This window comes from Anser anser, assembly GCF_964211835.1.
Source record: "Anser anser genome assembly, chromosome: 14".
Classification (NCBI taxonomy): domain Eukaryota; kingdom Metazoa; phylum Chordata; class Aves; order Anseriformes; family Anatidae; genus Anser; species Anser anser.
Window position 1 is genome coordinate 21,501,863 of NC_139735.1, and position 22,886 is coordinate 21,524,748.

The window sequence follows — 22,886 nt, forward strand, 5'->3', positions numbered from 1 at the left end:
GTCTTGAGAGTGTACTCTTAATTGAGGCCATGCGAGGGTAGTTAGAAAGGATGATGCTTCTCCAGAGCTTTGATGACTAAAGTATAGAAAAGAAAGAAAAAAAATGTGATCTGTGCGTCTCTGTTCTGCACAGGTTTTGAGTTAACTTTCAGTGTTCTTGCTGTACAGTTGTTGAATAGAGTATAATGTGGAAGCAGGCCTGCCATAAATTAAAATGACGTGGTAGACAGAGGTGGGGAGATCGGGATTTCTTCTGGAAACTTGCTTTCTCTTAATTTGTATGGATTTTTGTTCTATTTAATTTTGTTAATAAATTGGGTGGGATGGGGTGAGAAAGTAGTATGTCTTGTATAAGAAAAATTAAAATTTGCAACTTTAGGAAGTGGAGGAACCAGTGCTACCGAACATACCCCTACCCATCAGTGCTGCATCGCTGCCTCAGTTCAATTCTAGTTTCGTTGGTAGTAGCGCTGTCTCAGCGTCACCGAGCGCTGTTTCAACAGCAGCAATGAGCACGGCAACTCCAGCAGCTGCGACGGGCATGGCAAATCCATCAGAGGTGGAGGGCATGACAGATCCATCAGAGGTGGAGGGCATGACAGATCCATCGGAGGTGGAGGACTTGACAGATCTATCAGAGGAGGAGGTGGAGGACATGATATATACAACAGCGACGTCGGGCATAACGTGTTCAACAGTGCCCTCAGGCTTGACATATCCAATAATGGCGGCGGGCATGCCATATCTACTGATGACAAAGGACATATCAAGGTCAACAGCGGCAACGACAAGCGTGGCAAATTCAACGGAGGCGGCAGGCATGGCAGATGCAGCAGCGACGGCGGCGGGCAAGGTAAATCTTTATGCTATAAATAATGTTTACAATGAGTATACTGCTTTATTGCGAGTTGACTTTTTCTGTGGTGCTCATGAAACTAACAAATATTAGTTTCTACGCAGCTGAATGAATTGGGGTTGTATGCCAGTTTGGGGAAAAAGGCATAAATGTTTTGATTCTGCTTCTCTCAGTCTTAGAGCCTGCCAACTCCCATTTAACGTGATTGTATAACTGCTTCAAATGCTGTGGAAGTCTGCGGGGGAAGGGGGGTGTGGACTTTATGCCAAGTTATTTATAGTGGTTTGGGCAGGGGTAGAGTTAATTTTCTTCGTAGTAGATGATGCTGTGTTGCAGATTTGTGAGCAAAACAGTGTTGGTAAGGCACTGGTGTTTTAGCTGTTGCTGAGCAGTGCTCACACAGTGACAAGTCCTTTTCTGTTTCTCACGCTGCCCTGCCAGCGAGGAGGTCGGGGATGCACAAGAGGCTGGGAGGGCACTCAGCCAGGACAGCGGAGCCCAGAGGACCGAAGGGATATTCCACACCATTTAGCATCGTGCTCAGCAATAAATGCTGGGGGAAAGAAGGGGAAGGAGTGGGGAGTATGTACAGGGTTATGGCATTTGTCTTTCCAGGTAGCCATTACATGCGATGAGTCATTAATGCTACCTCAAATTTAACAACTTTACTTCTTTATTTCCGGTTCTTTTCCCTGTTACACTTGGAGGGAGTGAGCGAGTGGCTGTGTGGTGCTTAGTTGCCTGCAATGGTTAAACCACAACTTTATTTAAGTTATTAAATTAGAGGTAACGTGGTCATATAAGCCTCACATAGAATGAGCCTAGGGTGCAATAATTGGCATATTATTGCAATAAAATAAACATTAATCTGTTCCAGAGTACTTGAAATATTTTTTGTATGGTTTGAAGTAGACAGCTGCTTTAACATGTTGAGGTGTTTGCTGAAGTTCTTGGAGTATCATTGGGCTGAGTTTGCCGTTCTTCAGCTTCCTGGCTTGCTTTTCCGTGCATTTAGACCTAAGTAGCATCTCCAGCTTTTCCTCTCAGTTTCTGGAATTTGGTTTTGAAGATATTGTCCTATACCCACTTGGAAACTTCCCTGTGTTTTATTATTACTTTTATCTGCAAAATAACTCAAACATCAGGTTTTTCGACGTCACTGCGGGACTTCTGTTGGGTAGTGAATTCAGGTAGTTGTTGCTCTTAAATATAAACCTTTAATTCTTTTGAAAATACAGATACAACCAGCAGGTACTGTTAGCAGTCCTGAGTTCGCGTTTTCATCTCCAGTTGTGAAATCTACTGAGGCAGAAGTGCTACCTACGTCTTCTGTAAGTAAAATAATAAAGGAGCTTGACTTTTTTTCTTAGGCATTTAGTAGGCTGTTGCAGAACACTAAAGCAGAATCTGCCTTAATGGAGAAAAGTATGTAGGCTTCTGGCTTATAATTTGTCATTCAGCATGCGTGCTACAAATGTGAAGAGCAGCTTTCAGATTTGGTTTTGTGTGTGCATTCGATTGAAGTTCCTGTGGCTTGAGAATCTGAAAAACCTCTCTTGTTCATAGCAGATTGGGTTTACATTTAGTGTTCCCGTTGTAAAATCGGCAGAACTTTCTGGACCCAGTGGTACTCCAGTGACGCCCTTTCTTACCCTAGGTAACTGAAACTTTAGCACTTCAGATCTGAAGTGCTGATTTTCCTTTTTTTCTTTATTAAATCTTCAATCTGTCTTGTCTGCGCATGCTAGCAATTCCAGGCAGTGTTGGACTTCTGCAGTATTTTTCCAGTGACAGATCTGCTTTTATATTTTTTTTTTGTTTTGTTGCTTTTTGTTTTGCTTGTAATCATAAAGCATTGCAAAGTAAGTAGAATTTGTGAAGAGTCTTATGTGAGAAGCATGAAAGCTGGAAATTCTTGTTTCTAACAAAAGTGAGTATAATCTGCTCTAACTAGGTCACATTGTGAAAGCTGTTTTTGTTTTCTTTTGTTTCAAAAGACACCACCACCTCAACCAACATCAACACACAGAAAGAGGAGGTCAAAGATTTTGCTGGTGGTCCCTTCACCACTGCCCACGTCTTAAAGGAAGGAAGCGTCTTAGACGTTCTAAAAAATCCTGGAGAGATAATGAACTCCTTTTAAAAAGATGCTGCAAAAAATACGCTAGCATTTTTTATTAAAAAAAAACCAACACACGACTTATGGTTAATAGAGTATCTGCTATAAATATGAATGTAGGAGAGCATTACATTAAGCGCTGCGTTTGTTAGGGTGCATCTGCCCCCTTCTATTCTAAGTGGTGTTTGTTGCTGGAAGTAAAACTGCAAGATGAAAAGCAGATGGGTTGCATCTCCTTTACGTGTTAGGATGTAATTGTAAATGAGGTACTAAGAGAATTAGCCAGATAATCGGTGTTTCATTTTAAGTAAATACAATTTGTGGAATTGAAAAGGAAATGTTTGTAAAGCTCAACACTCCTGTCCCACCTTCAGCCCAGGTGAAGAAAGAATAGGAAAGAGCTTCAGTTCCAAATACATGGCGAAAGCTGCGAATCTTTGGGCCTTAGCTTACAATGGCTCCTGTGGATTAAAATTTAAACTGCAAACAGAAGTGGAGTGTTTTACGTTAAAAACCCTTTTCTGAATTTTGTTTTTAAGCAATTGCAATTGTTTTCAACAGTTTCATAAAGTGTGTTTTTCACATTGTTCAAAGACTTCATTTTTGACTAAAAAAAAACCAACAAACAAACCACAAAACAACTATGTTCAATGTAGATTTACAAGCAACTTGAGCTGCTGTTTAAGATGCATTTCCTTTAGTCTTTCTGTATTAGTAGCTTGTCTTTTCTGTTAAAATTGCCACCTTTTAAATAAGGAGTTGTCCTGTGTCCGATGCATTTTGAAAAAGATTATAGAAAATTAGACAGTTGTTCAATTGTCTTGAGTTTTTATTATTTAATTAATATTCAGCATCTGTGGGAAAATACCGCATGGATTGCTGCTCCGAGTACAAACTTCTGTACAGTTACTGGAGTAGATTTGAGTCATCTGCTACGGAAGGAGGAGCTTTAGAAATTTGATTCGATTGGGCATCGCGTCTTAATCAAATTGTATTATTTCCATTCCACGTTGGACTGTCAGATTTCAGTCAGCTACTGTCTGTTTGTACTTGTATCGACCAGTGAAAATGTTGATTTAAAGCTTGCTTGGAAACAAAGAGTTAAATGAAGCTTTAACGAAATGTTCTGTTGTGACCCAGTGCAGCAGATGAAATTTCATCCGTTTAGATAAGATTTCTGGGGACTTCCTGTTGCGCTCGGTCTGAATGTCTAGTTGTAACCATTGGCACCTGGGTTGAAATTTTTGCCCTCTAGTAAAGTCACTTAGTTACATGTAGTGAGGTGCTGCGCTAACAGGAAGACTTTTTTTTCTTGCTTCCTAGACTTTGGATTGTTGAAAACACGCTCTTCTACGTCTGCACAACCTACAACAAGCACAGTGGTTTATACTAGGCCTGCAATAACAACTTTTTCTGCAGGTAAAGAGACTTCTAAACAAGCATCGTACTGGCAATCTGATACATGTGACCCTTTTCTGCAAAACAAAGACATAAAGGACAAATGTGTAACTTGTCAAGCTACTAAAGCCTCAACAGTTGAGAGTATGAAACAGACAGTAAGTTCAAGTCAATGCGACACCTCAAAGCCAGCAGCGCCCCCAGCAGGGATGCTGGGCTTTGGAGACAAATTCAAAACAGTACCTGGAACGTGGGATTGTGATACATGTCTTGTCCAAAACAAACCGGAAGCTACAAAATGTGTAGCATGTGAGACACCAAAACCTGGAACGGGAGTAATGCCTGCTCTGACATGACCAGTGGTCACAGACAGCTCGGTGACAGTGACATCCTCCTCGAGCAGCACTGACACAACAGCCACTCTGGGCTTTGGAGACAAATTTAAGAAGGCGAAAGGCTCTTGGGACTGTGGAATATGCCTTGTACCAAATAAGACGGAAGATAACAAATGTGTAGCCTGTCAGTCTGAGAAACCAGGTATGGTCCTTTTTTTCCTGTTGTTTCCATCCTAGCCTCTGTGAATCTTGTACAGAATAAAAGTACGTTGCATATATGGAATATTTTAAGCAACACGATTCCCAGGTACGGTTGATGGGTTAGCGGCTGTCTGCAGGATTGGTTTACAGGCACTTCAGAGGTCTCAGCCCAGGTTCCAGCCTGTCGCATAAATTGAACTGATTGTGAAATGTATTAGTACGGAGCTGGATCAATGCAGATACCCCCGGCTTTGCAGCTGGTGAGGGAAGATGGCTGAAGTGGGTGACTTAATTTAAAAACAACATAGTGATTTTTCACTGGCGAAAATGAGAACTCCATAGAAAGAGTTAAAAATGACTGCGTTTTTCTCTTTCAAAAAATAAGTAAAAAAAATTACAGAATGTGTCCAAAATGCCTCTACTCACCGTTTGTATGTAATTGAGGGGAGATGTGAAGCCAGATTTCAAGACAGTGTAGTCTTAACTAGTCTTAAGCTAAAGCAGAGAGATGCCTATGAAGGTCAGTGGTAGGCTTCAAGAAAGCGAGTGACCCGCTGGGTAACTTCTTCAGGGCAGTACTGGGTTGTTTCCCATTGTGTGTGACCGTAATTGATTTTGAGCGTGGTTGTATTGTTTTTAAAATACGATTCTAATTCTAACTTTGACTCTAAATGTCATTTAACATGCCATTACATCGAAAAACACCTGTGCAAATATATCGTGGAAGAAACAAATTAAGATGGACTAGACCGGGCTTTTGTAATCATCCTGTGCGGTAAGACTGAAATTTCATGAGGTAAGATAATGGATTTCAGACAGAGTTGATTCTCTTGGACTTCCAACCTCTGAGCGGTCAGTCGGCATCTTTGTCTGAGGCTCTTGCCATTGCAAGGAGGAATTTTGGAAATGAGGGGTTTACTGTGACCATGGTGCAGTGAATTGCACGGTTACGTTGCACTTGTCAAGAGGAAGAGCGATGCAAGTAATACTAGGATAAAAGTTTTCTGCGTGTGCTGTGGAAGGGAAGAGCCATTCTTGTCTTTCCGGTTTTGAATTTGAAGCGTTATCTTCTGCTTCTCTCTTAAAAGGCACCTTTTTTTTAAAAGGCACCTGTCAGGCCTCTTTATGGAGGTTACACTGTGGTCAACAGCAGCAGAAGCTTGTGTGCTGAACAGAGTTGTGTGTTGTTTGGAAGCTTTGAGTTCCACTCTGGTTTTTTTGTTTGTTTCTTTGTTTCTTTGTGGGTTTTTGGTGGCTTTTATTTTCTTCAGGGGCGGGGGGGGGAGTTGCGGAGTAGTTTTGAACATTTCTGTGGGATTTGACAAATCAAATTTAAAAGTTAATGCTCATTTTATAGTTCATGTTCAAACAGGATGGTAAACTGTCTTGTTTGTCTCACAGAGGGTCCAACACCTGTGACCAGTAGCAGTGCATCTGCATTTTCTGCTCCTTCTGGAGAATTTCTGGATTTAGACAAATTCAAGAAGCCTGAAGGAAGCTGGGATTGGGAGACCTGCTTGGTTCAAAACAAAGCAGAGGCCACGAAGTGTGTAGCCTGTGAAAGTGCAAAGCCAAGCACCAAAGCAGAGCTCAAAGGTAATCCTTAATGATTAAAACGAGGATGCATATTCTGTGATTTATTTTTTGGTTTGCTCTGATTTTTTTTATTTTCTTACCTGTTAAGCACAATTATTTTTTCCTTTGAGGTGTGGCAAAATTATTCGTTTTTCCTGTAGGAATATTGCCTAGATAACATCTGTTTCCACACTTTTCCCCAAGAATAAGTTTATCCTTTTTAGAGAAAAGCTTTCATTAATGACGTGCTTGTTCTTTACATGCCCTACACGTTGTTCATTTGGAGTTCAGACTAAAAACATGATCTTTCAAAGAAGTTCGTATACTTTTTAAAGCCAGGTGGTGGGCAGAAAACACAATTGTGAAAAGTTTTATGTAGAGAGGAAGCATGGGGTTTTCTTGTTTGTTTTACTGTTTGGTGGGTTGTTTTTTAAACAGTTTTGACTGGAAAGATCAGGACTAGAATGTAGTTCAAACCTTCATGTACTTCAGGTAAACAGAATATCTTTTGTCTTCACTTGTGCGCTTATGTCCATCAAGTAAGACCTCTGAAACCATACTAGAAAAAATCTGCGGGATTTGATATGTTCATGTACTAGAGCTTTAGAAAAAGTTTAATTCCTATATGCAGCATGTCTTCTGTCCTGGTTATTGATACGTACGCAATTAGTAGCAATCCCTTTTTTGATCTCAACACTAGGTTTAGACAAAAAATTGCGACACCTTAAGGAACCTGTCCTGCATCTCATACAAGCACAGAAGTTGCAGTGTCTCAATGCTAGCAGTACAGTTGGTGGTAAAATCTTTAGTAGGGTGAAATAGAGGCCTCACACTTTTCAGAGAAAAAAAGAGATGAGAGAGAGTATCTTATTCCCACGTACTTGCAACTATGCTGCAGAGTGTACTGCTGTTACTCTAGTGCTACAAAGGTCCAAAAATCACTGAACAGTTATTAGCCAGTTTTGTATTCCTTTAATTTGTTGAAAGACTGCAGTAGAGGATTGAAGTTTTTATTGAGGATCACTGTGTGGAAAAATTCTGATTGTTAAATGTCATTTGTATGACTTAAGAACCGCGTTTTGGAGTACAGAATTCAGTATTAATTCCAGAAGGGGTAAGGGGAAGGACATTAGCTAGTAATCCCGAACAAAAGCAGTGTATAGAGCTATACTGATTTTAATCGCAGTATTCTTACAGTTGGTCTGTTACTGAACAGATATGTTTTGGGGAGATATGGTGGCCAGGGAGGCGTGTGTGTTTGTGTGCTTCCTCTTCTAGTTAAGGTTCTGGGGTTTGGTTTTGTCAGGAAAATTCGATGAGGCACCTTGTGTAAAAGGAAATGTTAACCAGCATTTTTCAACACGGTGTAGTCCCTTAAAAGTGTCATAGATGAAAAGAGGCCATAAACGCTGGGGGAAAAAGTTAGTGGGAAACTGAGAGCAGGATCACATTCAGTAGTGAGAGAGCAGCAGCCTAGGGAAAGCTGATGGATGACTGTAACAGATAGTTCTATTTTAAGTGTAAAACAACACTCAGTACTTTATAATGGTGGTCTTACCAGAGGGTTCTTCTCCATGGCTCCTAAAAGCACGTCTTGAAGGCATTCGAGTGCAGTGAACTTAAGCTGTAAGAGTTGGGCTGGTAAGCTTGGCCTGATTTGAAGCTGTAGGCACGGGGCTATAATTTCTGAACAGGCTACAAAAGAAACTGTACCACTGTGCTTTTCAGTGCTCCGTTTAGCAAAGCCATCAAATTGTTGCAGGCAATTGATGTTGTTCTTCTAAGAGCACCTGAAAGATATTTTTGTTTGAAGAGTTCAGAGGTACCGGTTAATACTGGTTCAGATAATTACAGCCAGCTCTTGGTGTTTGTGACCAATAAAGTTTGTGGCTCCAAAAGGAGTGGGTTAGTGCTAACTGATTAACTGCTGTATATGCAGAAATATGGAATCTGATTACTTACGCAGAGAGCACTTAAAATGTATTGTTTTGCTGGCTCTCAGTGAGTTGCATCTTAATGCTACCAAGGAATAAGCTTTTTGCTTCTGGCCCAAGTTTTTTAATTTGGTGAAAGCCTTTTCTGTGCACGTGCACATGCCAGAGAGGTTGCTTAAGTAATAGAAGCTATAGTAGCTGCTATCTTCTGTTTTTTGTAGAAGACAGAAACTGAATTCGTTAGCTTTGTAACTGTTATGCATACCAGAATTGGTTTTCTCCCTTTTGAAAATAGTAGAGGGTATGCCTATGTCAGATTTGGTGAGCAAGGTGATCAGATGAGGGCACTGCAAGACTGCCAGAACGCACCAGGTCTGGGGGGAAAAGGAATCCGGCTGAGCATAGGAATTTCTAAAAGGTAACCAAGGAGTTGTGCATTGATACAGTTATTCTAAATAATCAGATTCTTGTAGCTCTGCCTTTGGAAAGTCTGTGGCCCTTGCTGTAGTGGCTGTACACACGATGCAGTCTACAAAACCAGAAATGCAGAAGTCCTATGTTTTGACTCCCTGGATTCATCAACCTGCTTCAGGATGGCTGGGGGAATCCAACTGTTAAGTCTAGCCAGACAGCGCAACTTGGGCTTAGCTGCCATTGTAACCAGCCTTGTTTCTCAACAGTAGCAAAGCTGAATGCATTGGTAAATATTTTCAGGTTTGGGCCTGCATAAGGTAGAAGGGACAACAAGTGGTTTTATATGCTAGGGAGTTCTTGTTCTTAGAGCTTTCCCTCTAGTTTGAGAGAAGCACATAACTAGTTTTACAGTGGGTTGACAGGAAAGAAGTGGGGGGGAAAAATGGGAACGCAGGGAGAAAGCCAAAGGCGTTATTACTGGAACAGGTTTAGAATGCTATTCTTTGCTTTTCATGAGCTTAGGGCAATGGGGAGTTTAAAGCTTAGCACTTCCTGAGAGGGTTTCTTACTCTACCGGCTCAGTTCTATCACTTATTTAAGGCAATTCAGGTCTCTGAACGGTTAAAGAATTGATACCAAATTTGATGAACTTTGATCCAGGATACTGACAAAACAGGACTTCATATAAACAATTTCAGTATGTTCATGAGGTTAGCTTGTGCGTTCTGTTAAATAGTAAAAAATGACACTTCTCTTTCTGTTTACCTAGCATAATTCTGCAAATGTTGCCTCCTTCTGCTTTAGAATGGAAATGCTCTTCTCCAAGAGAGCACTGTCCAAACTTCTTTGCCAAAATTTTTTGATTAAATTAATATTGTTTTATTTTGAAAACAAGAATAAGCCACAAACATGTTTTCTTGCTTCGGCTATCCAGAAGAACGTCAACAGTATTTTCAGATTTTCCTTCCCTACACAACTGTATGTAGGAAGAGTGCAGTTGGAAGCAGAAGACCTAAGATGATGTATCTTCTGTTTGTTTACTACAGTAACAAGACAATGGATTACCTCTTTATTAGAACTTGTGTAGCTTTGCAGTATTGAAACAAATGTAGGTATTAAAATACACATCAGTAATACGTTTCTGAATGGCTGAGTACCGTGCTCTCTTAGCATTGAAATACCCAGCCATTGGATTAGTTTGTCCCTCATGTTTGCTTAGTTTGGAAGCTATTTCAGAATGCCTTCAGCTTGTATTCTTCCCCAAAAGCATAGAACTCACTTCTCTGCATCCCCAATTCAAGTCAGAGAAACTGGACACTGCAAACACAGGAGGTCTGCCTGTACAGAATCAGTGAAGACAAGTCTAAACAGCGGATTTTTTTGAATATGCAGCTGGGTTATCTGAATGTTCTTTATGCAGTGTACCTCAGTTTTAGTACAGATAGCACTTGTCTTGGTTCTTGTCATTAGTCTGAAGCTGCCCCTGAGAAAATCTTGAAAGGGAAAGTAGTGAAAGCTAATCAGCTGGCCCTTTCTTCTTAAGAACCAGCGTATTTTGTAATTCTCCCACTAATAATAAGGCGTCATGCTGGAGAATCGCGATTGTGTTGTTAAGCAAGACTGACTTCACCTGAGTGGTATAGTTGGCAGCTGTTGAATGTTTAATGGACTTTAAACAAACAAAAAAACAGAGCAGGTGGAGGTAGACATGGCAAACTGACAGGCAGTGTCAGATGCTTCTTTGAAATGGATAATCTGACTCCATTCACTTCTTTCTGGAAATAAGATCTAGTAATTAAACAAATAAAAGATAGAAGGGTTAAGACTGCATCTTTAAAGCAGCTGTGCTTGATAAATGTCTCTGGTCTTAAATCAATCTTTAGCAAAGCACAGAGACTTAGCAGCAGCTTGCTTATGCCAACGCTAAAAATACTTGATGTGTACAGGTAACCATGTCAAGGCTCTGGAGTTAATCCATGAGAACAATTCCTTCTGGTATTGGCAAAGGTGAGGATGCTTGCTTCTATAGAAATGAGGTTTTGAGCTGTGACTTAAGCTGTCACTTAGGTGACTGTTTAGGAAAGCTTCCTTTTAAGCTTTGAAGTATGTAAGCTAACAAATTGTTTAAGTTCAGAACTGGGTTTACAGTTTCTTGTTCTCTGACTGTATGCAACTCCTCATGTTTCAGACTGAAAGCAGAATTGCAGCGGTACCAGTCATACAACTATAATGATTATTACCAAGATTACCAGAACTACTACTCGCAGAGGAGTTACGATGCTTACGCTGACTACAACTACAGCTCCTATGCTCCCTATGACAGCATGCAAGCTGTTGGAGACTGCTCTTTAGGAGATTCTTTAATGGCTCCAGCTGTTTTTGAGGTAAAGATAGTGCACGCTTGCTGTAAAGAAAATATTTCACAGATAATATGTTGTACACACAAAGATTTGTGTGAATCAGCAAAAAGAATCCGAAGTTGAAAACATGCTTTCTGCTTAGTGTGAAGTTAAAAGAGCAGATTCCATTCAGAGGTGTTTGTATTTAAGTGCTTAAATAGTAAATCCATAGAATTAGTGATTTATACACCATTATTTGTTCACGCATACCAAAGAATGGTTTTGACAGCATAATTGCGTACGCTTCTTCTGTTCCTGTTCTTCTGATTTGCTTTGCTTAAAGCAAATTAAACAGTTGTTGTAAGTGGTCTTATCGTGGTCAATGTATTAGTTGTGACCTCCGGAGGTCCCTTCCAACCTGTACTGTAATATTGGCTTTCTTCTAAAAATAAGTAGATAAAATGCCATCTATCCTTGTAGTTGTAGGAAGAAGGAATGGGTTGAGACTGCAGCACTTTGAATCTGTGATGCTTTCTGAAATGAGTTATGACTAAACTTAGCCTTTTCTGTCTTTCAGGAATCTTCAGTTATGACTAATATCGGTGATGACCTAATTACTGACGGTAATAAGGGTTCTATCATTGTCACTTGAGTTTAGCCATCCTTGTGCCTTTTAACAATACAAGCCAACCTCTACTGGATGAAGAACATCTTGAAAATTCAGCTGAGGTCAAACCTCTGTGGGGTTGATCTGCAATCAGCTGGGGTTTTAAAGCTGATACAGCATACACTGACCGCATCAAGTAAAACGGGACACTGTCAATGCTTCGCAGCAGGTTTCTTGTACCTGTGCCTTCATTCCCATTTGAAAATGGTCTAATACAGAATTTTGTTCTTTGTATTGGTTCCGCTAAACAGATTTTATATTAGAAACTCAGTAATATGCAAAAGCTTTGTTCTCCACCCTGAGGTAAAAGCTTATGTTGCAGATTCCAAAAGGAGGATTCAGCTTGCACTTACAAATACGGTACAAAACATATTTGTGTCCTGGAAGGTTTGCAAAGTTCCTCACGTGGAGGCATTTTGTGTTAGTGTTTAGAAACTATCCTATGTAACGTGTATTGCCGTAGAAGTGAATTAAATGACTCTTGGGAGGGTTTCATGGCTGATTATCCTTAACCGTTATCTTTACTATCTTAAACCTTGTCTTTGTCTTTATCTTGAAAGACAATTCTAGTCCCAGCCTTCTAATATAAAATTTCCCAAAAGTTGGAGTTGTGAGGCTCAAAATTTTAGAGGACTAAATACCTCACTAAAATTAGTAGATCTAATAGCTTATTACACTTAGCTTAAAATACATTTTGTTAGCCATTTCACATGAAGTTTTTTTGTGCGCATGCCTCAGATTTGATACTTGGACTTACCAGGCTTTTATTTTCAGATCCACAGCTCTACTTGGATGTTGATGAAATGAACAGACAATTCACGGAGACAAGCGAAGAACTCTACGATTCACTCATGAATTGTCACTGGCAACCTCTGGATACGGTCACTTCTGAAATCCCCTCTGCTATTTAAGCGTCTTCTAGAGCATGACCGTTAGGACCAAAGTGCTAAAACTACATTTCTTCTACATTATTCTAGCTCATAAGTTTTAAAGCACAATGATAGGTTGGGTTTTTTTTGCTATGCTTTTGACAGTTTCTGTAATCTTTTTGTTCATCACTCCCTTCTTGGAGCATCATGAAGTCATGTAAATATTCGAGAAATGTAAAGAGGTAAATGGGGTCTTATCTTAAAGATAAGACTTGCCTGTGTAAATAAAAAATTTGTATCTGCAAACCTGCCAGCAAGGGATTTTACTTGTACCTGTGTGCAGCACGTTCTCTTCCGGCTTATGGAATTTAACAAGGTAGTAAGGGTATTTCATCTGTCTTTATTTTTATATGGGCATTAGGACACAAGCGAAATCTAGCTTTCCCTTGTTTTCCTGGTTCCTTAGGTAAGCGACAAGCCAAGCCTTTCATGTGCTTGCTTAGACTGGAAGTATGTATGGGAGACACTCACAGGCCTTGCTATGGAAACACCTGTGCCCACTTTTTCCTGCAGGCTGCTGGCTCTAACTGTACTACTGATACATGCTAGGTCAGCTAAAATTGGCTTATAAATAGGGTATGTTAAGCATATGGAAGTGTAGACTTCAACTGCCATAGCTACAAACATCCCGTGGAATGAGGATGATGTCTGCTGGCACTCTCTGCATCAGCATTCAGTTTTCCCTTGCCCTTCTTACTGTTAGACTTCTCAGCTGACGCTTTACAGCGAAGAAATTGCTACAACATAATCCGTGTTCTTAAACCTAAAAAAAAAAAATCTTGGAGAAAACAACTTGCTGGTTTTCCCTCCTTGCTGGCAAGGAGAAAAATAGTCCACCAGGAACAACAAAAAAATCCTAGTAACAGCTCCTTAAGTTATACCCTCTGCTACCCTCTCTGATTGCTCTGGTCTTCCTTCATTCGTGGTAATGAAGTTTTTAAAGCTCTGGTAGAAGGATGACAGTACTCAAGTCAAAGGAGATGAGAGCCATGAGGAAAGCTTTGCTTTAAGCTAGAGCAGTCTTGCGAGTTGCTGCCTTTATGCTGTTCTTATCTTGAAGGGTACAGAGTCTTTTCCAGTCATAGGGACTCCATAACCCTATGAGTATGGAGAAATAGTTGCTAATTAACAGTGTGTATAGTAAGTAAGTGAGGCTGGAAACAAAAGAATATTCCTCCAAGAAAAAAAAGGAAGCAGAAATTACTGTACTTAATAGCTGGGGAAGCTGTTAAAGCTAGTTGACACAGTTCTGGTACTGCCGTGTGTGTTTTGGGGGCAACATAAACCATAATTGCTGTGATGGCAGGTAAGAATCCAATTCTTTTTTATGGCTTAGTGTAGTCAGTGAAAGCAGTGGTCCTAAGCTGCATGCTGTTCTTAAATGTAATGCAAATTCTCTTTTGTGACTCCTCAGTACTTCCAGGTTACTTGTAGCTGATCACCAGCAACTGCTTCTGTTAGCTATTAGCTGTTGGGTTTTTGCTAGGAATACTTTCAGTCCTGAATTGAAATGATGACATCCTGAAACAGAAGAGGCTCTTGGAGTATTGTAGGAAGCACATTCTTCCTGGTTCTAGTGCAGGTGTAGACGTAGGAGGAGACAGAAGGCAAAGAACCTCACATAGGTGGAGGGGGTGAGGTGGCATCACAGTTAGAGCTGTTGCAGTTAACTCTTCCCAAAGCATGAAAGCAACGTGGCTGGGAACAGGGATTTGTTGGGTTGCTTCTTTGTGTGAGCCAGGGAGTCTTTTGAGGGGCAGATTAATAAGAATATGACACAAGGTAGAGGTGCAATAGATGAAGCAAAGAATCTGGGTGGGAAAAGGGTTGCTTGTACGTGTCTATGGAATTGTTTCAGGGGACTGAGCTGGGGCAAATTCAAGATAATAGATGCAGCCTCCTTGACTTTGGATGGCAGTGCTGAAGCTTCAAAACCTTACAAGCTTTGATGCCACTTCAATTGTAGTGCATAGCTGTGGTACTTGAGCTCAGAAGTGCAAACTGCACAGGATTTTTTTATCTATTTTCTTCAACGTGAGCAGCAAAACATCTTCCAGGAATGTGCCTGGGTGCTACGCTGCTTTGACACGGCTTGCTTTGCATCACCAAACACAGTAGTTAGGTTGCATCGACTACTTTGTGGAAACATTCATTGTGTTGTCACCCAGAAATGGGATGCTACAGATGTGTGTTGGCCCGGCAGTATCAGTGCTGGTTTTTGGCCTTTGAGAGGTTGGTCCATAACATGTGACCTGTGTAACGAGAGGCCCACATAGATTGGTGACTTCATTAAGTCTGATGCTGTGGTGGTGTGTGACCCAAGGCCCTGAACGTCAGAAAATCAGGCTGTGGCCACCTATTTTATGCAGACTTTGCCTATTAACAAGGTCTCTACACTGTACGTTAGAGACGTGCGCCTCCTTTTCCGGACTAGATAGCGAAAATACCAGTTTTGTAGTTCAGTGAATGAGATTGGTTGGGCTGTTTGTTCTCCAGAGCTGAAAAATGTTGGGAGTGTATTCTCTTGGAGTCCACAGAAATGAAAATGATGAGAGGAAGAGAACGTTGGTTGCAGCCCGCGTGCTGCTGTTATAAAGTAGTTCTCTGATGTCTTTTTCCCTCTGCTGAGACTTATCAGCCTATCGTCCTTTCCTGTTAGGAGCGCATACATGGCTTGGGATGGTGTGCGCAGGGCAGATTCTTTACCGTAAGAGCACAGTGAATGCCAGACTTCTTCCTGTACTGCCGTGTTAACCGTGAGTCACAAATTCAGGAAGCAGTGATTGCATCGGAACTGCTAGAATGCTTTGCGGAGTCTTTTTACTGGGTAAACTTCACAGCTGCAGTTACAACTTCCAGCCTGTGTTAGCTGAACACATCGTACTGGTGCCCGCCATCAGTTTGACAAAGATGGGATTGCAGTAGGGACTTGCTTTTTTCCTTCTTTTTAATTAAACAAGTCTTTGAAGCAACTTTTCCAACACCGCCATACTTCACTTCTTCCAGTTATTTTCTGTTTTACTTAGCTGAAATGTTTTTTTTTCTTCCAAGCTTGAGGAAGTTTTCTACAAGAATGTCCCGTAATGATTTCATAAACTCTTTTCGTTGTACCTAGCTGCAACAGAGAGTGGGGGGAAGATTGATCAAATGGTGATGATCGCTGTCATTCTGCTGGACACGCAGATACTTGCCTTTCGTTTTGGCTCATTTTTAATACCAATTAACTTCAGTGCCTCGCGTTAATAGACACCGTTTGACTGCATCGGCAAATGTTTCTGAGTCGTGAGTGTCATTAAAGGCCTGTCACCCTATGGAAATCCTTCTAAATAAGAAAAATGGCATTTAAATAAATAAATAAAGCAGCGTTTGAACTTATGAGCAAACCTAGCGTAGCTGCCTTTGACGCTGATCTGGAGGAGAAAAATCACGTTATCACGCTACTATGGTTGCCTTAATAGGTTTGGTGTACATGAGGGAGGGAAGTATTATGTGATGTTTGCCTAGCTATTACATGGCCGATGCAGGAGGGGTTTTAGTCAGTTCCCTGAGCACGTATTGTTGCAGAAGTCGGTGATTTCACTGCCCAATGTCTGTTATTAAGGGCACGATTCATGTCCCGTTATCGTTTTTATTCTTTATTTATGTGTTTATTTTCTGGGGCGGCGATCTGTCACGATGCCCATCGTTCCCCTGCCGTGGGGTAGAATTTAGCGTGACGACTGCCTCCCGGACCAACGGGGCCACGAATCCGGCCTAAAACACTGCTTGTGCGTTGGTTGTCGGCGTGGGGGCTGTTGGTTGTCGGTGCGGGGGTATCGGTTGTCGGTGCGGGGCTTTTCTGACGAGCACTGTGGGCTCGGGGCGCCGTCCCACGCCCGGCGCGGTGCTGCGGCACACCAGCGGTCGGCGCCACGGCGCGGGGAGGCTCTGGAGGTGACTCCTAGCCCCGTGCTTACGGTGGCCGGGCCGGGGTTCATTATGGCGGCCGGGTCCTGAGGGCGGGAGCGGGAGGGCGGCGGGACCGGGACGGGACCGGGGCGGGGCGAGGAACGGGAGCGGCAGCGGGAGGGGGGGGCGCGCGTTCCCGTGAGGGGAGGGGGCGCGCGAGGGAGGGAGGGGGAGGGTGTGAGAAACACTCCGTAGCCAATAACTTGGGCTCAGGCGAGGAGCTCGGCGAAGCAGGAATTTATTCGCGATCGCAGTGGCGGGCGTCCCGTCCGTGCGAGGACTACCGCACACCAAATTTCCCTGGTGTATTGCCAAGCACTTCCCCGTGCAAGGGCTTACCATACACCACATTTCCCGAGACTCTTCCTTTCTCTCCCTTATCTCACGCTTCGTCCGTCTCCGGCCGCGCCCCTCGCGGAGCTGCGGAACCGCGGATCAGGACTCCACACTCGCTCCGTACAAAAGTACGTCTCAATCACACGGCACACAGAGTCTCACCCGACCCCCAAGGCAATACTTCCTATTTCTTACCTTGGTCTGTGCACAGAGTTACCGGATCAATTCTCAAAGCCGGAGTGCCTGCCTTCTTCCCTTCCCCACTCCTTCACGGATCCTGCCTCTTTCATCAGTCTCGGGCCCTCTGTCAGCTCTCCGCAGAACCGCCGCCGTCGATGCACAGGACCGCTGAAATCAGCGGGGCATGCCCTCCTGCTGCTGCGGCGGTGGGGCTCCCCAGTAGGCGACTGGCTCCCGGACGAGCCCCCAAATTGTGAGAAACACTCCGTAGCCAATAACTTGGGCTCAGGCGAGGAGCTCAGCGAAGCAGGAATTTATTCGCGATCGCAGTGGCGGGCGTCCCACGAGCAGGAGCGCCCCTGCTGGTTCCAAAACCCAGTTTATATACTTTTTGATGACGGGACCCTCCCCTGTTTCCCCACTGAGGGGGTGATCCAGGCTCACAATCTGTCTGATGCTTCCCAGACAATGCATGGCCTTCAGTTGCCGGCCTGTTAAATTTCGAATTTCTTTCGACTTTTTTACTGGTTGAAGCGGTAATGGTTCTTCACTTACCTGACTTGACTCAACACCGTGATTTTCCCCGAATTGTTCTACGGAGTCTGGTTGTCTGCATTTTACAAGGTCGCCTGCTAAGCGTTCTTATCGCTGCAAGCACACCTCGATACCCCATTCCTTACCTTTAAACAACGTAACTCTGCAAAAACAACATTTTTATTCCCACGAGGGGCAGGGCAGGCCCCGCGGCGCGTGGCGGCGGGGGGCGGGGGGGCCCCGTGACGGCACCGAACGCGGGGGGGGGGCGGTATGGCCTCGGGCGGCGCGACCGGTAGCGGCGCGACCGGCAGCGGCATGGCCGGCGGTGGCAGGGCCGGTGGCGGCGGGGCGCCGGGCGGCAGCCCAGGAGCCCGATCAGGAGGAGGAGGAGCAGGAGGAGGAGGAGGAGGAGGAGGAGGAGGAGGAGGAGGAGGAGGAGGAGCGGCCGGCGGCAAGGTGAAGAGGCGGCGCCACCGTTTGGGCGCCGCGAAGCCCCCCTGTGCCAGGAGCAAGCGGGTGAGGAGCGGCCCCCCCACAGCGGGCCCTTCCCCCTCAGCCCACCAGTTACCCCCTTACTTACCCCCTTACCTTACCCGCCCCTTTATCCCCTTAGTTACTCCCTACCCACCTCCTTACCCCCTTAGTTACCCCCTCGACCGCTTAGTTACCCCCTTAGTTACCCCCTCGACCGCTTAGTTACCCCCTTAGTTACCCCCTCGACCGCTTAGTTACCCCCTTAGTTACCCCCTCAACGGCTTAGTTACCCCCTTAGTTACCCCCTCAACCGTTTAGTTACCCCCTTAGTTACCCCCTCAGCCCCTTACTAACCCCCTCAGTTACCCCCTCAGCCCCTTACTTACCCCCTTACCTTACCCGCCCCTTTATCCCCTTAGTTACCCCCTACCCACCTCCTTACCCCCTTAGTTACCCCCTCAACGGCTTAGTTACCCCCTTAGTTACCCCCTCAGCCCCTTCCTAACCCCCTCAGTTATCCCCTCAGCCCCTTACTTACCCCCTTACCCCTCTACCCAGCCCATTACCCCCCTCCTCCCCCTCCCCTTCACCCCCAGCCCGCTGCCCTCAGGACCCCCAGTGCCACCCCCAGGGCTTTCCCCGCTCCCTGCACCCCTCCTCAGCCCATCATCAATTCTCTGAACGTTACCTGCCAGGCTTTGCTTCTCGTTTGTGCTGTAGGGTACAGCAGGTTGACGGTGAAAGCGGTCCGTCAATTCGGGGTGTGAAAATCCCCGTGCTGGAGGGGGGACGCGCCGAGATCCCTCCCAGCAGCTCTTTGCTAAGAAATGTCAGGACGCCCAGAGAGATGCTCTGGAGATGCCCTCTGCACATGTTTGTTCAGCCAAAACCTCTCCGCTATTAAATGAGCAACGTAGCTGAGGGGATTGATTATCATATGCAAAACCAAGGGAGCGCTACGCATGGATAGCTGCTCATTTAGGTTTTTATCACTTGCAGAAATGCCAAGTCCCTTATACCACATATTGACAATCAATCTTGTCCATCTAAAGCTGGCCTGGAAGGGCAATGCAAACATTCCCCACGCTTACAGAGCAACCGTTGAAACCTCTGGCTTGAACAGTGCATTAATGTTGAAAGTGCCATAGCTTGCGTGTGCCAACACTGTGTAGCTAACTGATAAACCTTACACGTGGATTAAAAATAATCAGTGGAGATGGTTTTCTAACTTTTCCATTGTCTGTTATCTCTGCGTGTTTTCCAGTAGGTTTATTTAAAGAGTGTGCCAGAGCAAACACGTGCGTGGGGATATCTGGGGGATTCTGCACAGAGAATGGCTGCTGCACATCCAGCGCAGATCAAATTAACAGTAACTTATCGGGGAAGAATTTTAATGATCTGATAAATAGACAAACTGATAGGTGTTACATGTGTGCATTTATTATAGCAGTTAGCTTTGTAACCAGACGAATCGTGCAAATGTTCATAACGTAAAAGGACGAGCTTTGAGCAGATAGCTTGCTTAGAGCATTTGTCAATTAATTTCAGTTTATTTTCAATATCATGTCCACTCTGCAGAAGGTTCTGTGGCTTAATGTTAATTGTCTCTCAGTGATGCAGTTGGGGAGGCACGAAAGCGACCGATGCGATTTTGTGAGGTTATACCTCTGGTTCTGATCCCTACCCCGCTGTTTTTCTCATCCTTCCCCCTACAACTTTAGTCGATAAGTCGATTCTTAGAAATACTTAAATAGATGTGTTTTGTGTGCTTGTGATCGTAATTACAGCCCACCAAACCCTCTGTCTCTTACCATTAAGCTCTGAAGGTGCCTGGGCACTGGAGACAGTATAGTTAGCAGCTTCAAAGTTCCTGGGAACTAGTCCTGGATCTAATTTACTTTTTTTTTTTCCCCCTGCCTGCAGGAGGGATGATTAGCAGGATGCCTAGCTCATGATTGTCAGCTTTCTGGATATTATTTTTTATTATTAATTTTTATTATTAATTATATTCATTTATATTAATGTATCTTTTATTTAACCGTAGTTCCTGGGGCTTTCGGTCAGGTGGGAATTCTCCGATCGTACCCGATGTATGCCGCAGAGTCAGTCTTCTACAAAATACAGCAACAGCTTTAGAAGGCTCTTGCAAGAGGAGGTGCTGGTGCTATAGCTATAGCTGTGTTTCTTCCAGGACATCTTCTGGGTTAGCCTGACTGTTGAGAGCAGAACTGTTTTTTGTGCGTATAGTCACTGCAATTCAGCATTACTAAAATTGAAAATATTTAGATTCACTGATTTTAATGGGTAGTATGGTCCTGACTGTCGCAGTAGATAATTGCTGAACTTCTGGTTTAGTTGGTTTTCACGTGAGGGTGCGAAGAGGAAGAGTCCTGGAACAAGTCTGTAGGTCAGGAGCTGTTCAGGCGTAGAGTTTCCTGATAGCCTTGCAGATTGACGACCTGCTGGTGAATTTTGGCAGAGGTTTCAAAACTTTGAACCTTGCCAAGGTCACTTGGAAGTGCAGACAGTGATAGGTAGTTGTAAATCAATCTTAGGTGAATTTTAGGTTTACCAGAAGTGTAGCGATCCTATGCCAGGGATCAACCTCGTCGTCGTCTTCTGAATATTTGCTGTATAATATCTGTCTTCAAGGTCCGTGGAAGGTGGTATCGCAGCATATGCTGTTGACTGTGTTTCTGTAATTAAACAAGTGTTTTTTCTTTCAAGCAGGGAATAATTAGCAGAATGACAGAAACGGTGAAAAATATTGTACCGGCCTGGCTGCAGAAGTATTTCAATAAGCGTGAGGAGGAGTGTGTAGACAGAAATGAATCTGCAAACCAGGAGGAGACTCCGGTAAACTATCATCACGATTATTCAGATGAAGATACCATAATCGATGAGAGATTCACGCCTGAACCAGCAGGAATTAGTAGACGAGGTATGTGAAAAATCATTTGGAATTCTGGCCATCTGTATTTATTCACAGATTTCTAGTTTTGAATCTGAATTTCAAAAGGAAATTGGAATGAGGGTTTTGACAGAATGAAAAAAAAAACAAACAATCAAAAAAGTCGAAACAACTGTTTGTGAAACCGTCTTAGCTTTAAACTGTATACACAGTTACGAAGCATACATCTTATGCTCTTGGAAGGCATCAGTTAACTTTAGGTACTCTATTAGCCAGGTGCTAAATGCTGAAAATAAGTCATTTGCAAGTGTGCTGGGTTGCATTTTCCATCTTTTAAAAGATATGGAATGAAAATCTGTCTAATTGCCTAAGGCAATTAAAAAAATTAATTTGTTTTGCAGTCTTCGAAACAAAAGACTAGATGCTAGAATGGCAGAGGAAAATTCCGTCTCGTGTCCTGAGTTTGTTTGTTTTGTTTTGTTTTTTTTTGTTCTGGGCTTTGATCAATTTAGTAAAGTTCCTTGTTAACTTGATGGTGAACTGGGGAACTTGTGCACGGATGTGGTTTATGAGATTATTATCCTTAAAATATTCAATAATTTTAAGGTCTACGCGGGGGGAGGGGGTGTCTTTGAAAAGGTATTTGGACCGTTGGCAACGAGGTTTGCAACTCCTTTACCTCATGAAAGATTAATTTGTCTTATATCCAGTGCCTCTCACTGTTCCTGTAGTCCTGTTGTATAAATTTGCATCTATTCTTATTTGAGTTTCTCTTAAATTAGCTGTTTTGGGGAAGTCAGCTTTTAATAAGTAAAGAAGTTTTGTCTGAGCGTGCGTAGGTAACCATAGATAATGTGGAAAGTCAGTTGCTTCTGTTGTTGGCAGAATCAAAAAATAAGGAGGAAATATCTTTGCCTCCAATCTCATCTAATTGTAAACAAGGAGATTGATGGCTTTCTGTGTAGCTGTAGCTTGGGAATGAGTTTGGAGAAAAGAATAGAGAAGGTCTTCGTGACTGAGGAACACATGTTGGCTTTCCTATGTAACTGCGTGAAAGGAGCTTTCAGTAAGAACAGCTGCACTGCAAGCTTGCTAACTCCAGGAGATCAGGAGCAGGTGGACACCCTGGAACCTTTTGCAGCTTATGTTGCTGTCCGTGGGTGTCGAATACTATGCTTAAGAATAAGATTTTTTTTAGCAAGATAGACTTCAAGGCCACCTATTCCAGGCCACTGGCATTGTTTGCAGACCCTTTGCTTCAAGAGGGAAAAATGCTCATCTGGTTACTTGGGTCAACATCCTTGTCCCTTGGGTCAAAATCCCAATAGTTAATGGGTAGGAGATGATGTTTTGCCTCTAACGTGAGCTGATATGGAAGAACTTGGGAAAAAAGTACTGCAAACGTTCATTTTCATGTTGTGTATTCAGATTAATGTAACCTTTGTTCCAATATTATGGAAGCTGCAGTGTTATCTGTAATTTACCGTGTAATCTCAAATTTTGTAAAGCTTATTGCAAGCTGTACATGGGAGAAGGAGTATATATGTTTGATTTAGTGAACGGCCAAGTCAGCGTTAGAGCATTTGAGCACGGGGTCAGAATGTGGTGTTGTAAATCCTCATAGTTAACTACTTCTGGATGCAACATTAATACTGTGTATCGCAAGCAGTGTTGTTGTTGTAGCCAGACAGTTAGATGCAACCGTATCTGGGTGAGGAAGAAGTTAAATTTGG

At 43.2% G+C, this 22,886-nt stretch overlaps 2 protein-coding genes across 2 annotated transcripts in view; both read left to right on the top strand.

The window, feature by feature from the left end:
* The window catches only part of LOC310881661 (uncharacterized protein), a gene marked incomplete at its 3' end in the record, with an annotated part of 48,479 nt that overhangs the window by 12,398 nt on the left and 13,195 nt on the right, over positions 1 to 22,886 (top strand). The window lies entirely within an intron of this gene.
* Positions 384 to 13,147, top strand: LOC310881660 (uncharacterized protein). Its single transcript, XM_083799170.1, has 8 exons — positions 384 to 853; positions 2,095 to 2,187; positions 2,426 to 2,513; positions 2,854 to 2,960; positions 8,643 to 8,836; positions 11,021 to 11,216; positions 11,749 to 11,794; positions 12,613 to 13,147. Exons 1-8 carry the CDS (start codon positions 509 to 511, stop codon positions 12,747 to 12,749), a joined length of 1,206 nt encoding a protein of 401 aa, XP_083655296.1. The 5' UTR covers positions 384 to 508; the 3' UTR covers positions 12,750 to 13,147.

What these genes read in the sequence shown, in the direction of transcription:
- LOC310881660 (XM_083799170.1), top strand. Translation starts at nt 509, where the DNA reads ATGAGCACGGCAACTCCAGCAGCTGCGACGGGCATGGCAAATCCATCA. An exon ending in GACGCCCTTTCTTACCCTAG is followed by an intron (nt 2,514 to 2,853) that starts GTAACTGAAACT and finishes TTGTTTCAAAAG; the next exon opens with ACACCACCACCTCAACCAAC. An exon ending in TGGCTCCAGCTGTTTTTGAG is followed by an intron (nt 11,217 to 11,748) that starts GTAAAGATAGTG and finishes TCTGTCTTTCAG; the next exon opens with GAATCTTCAGTTATGACTAA.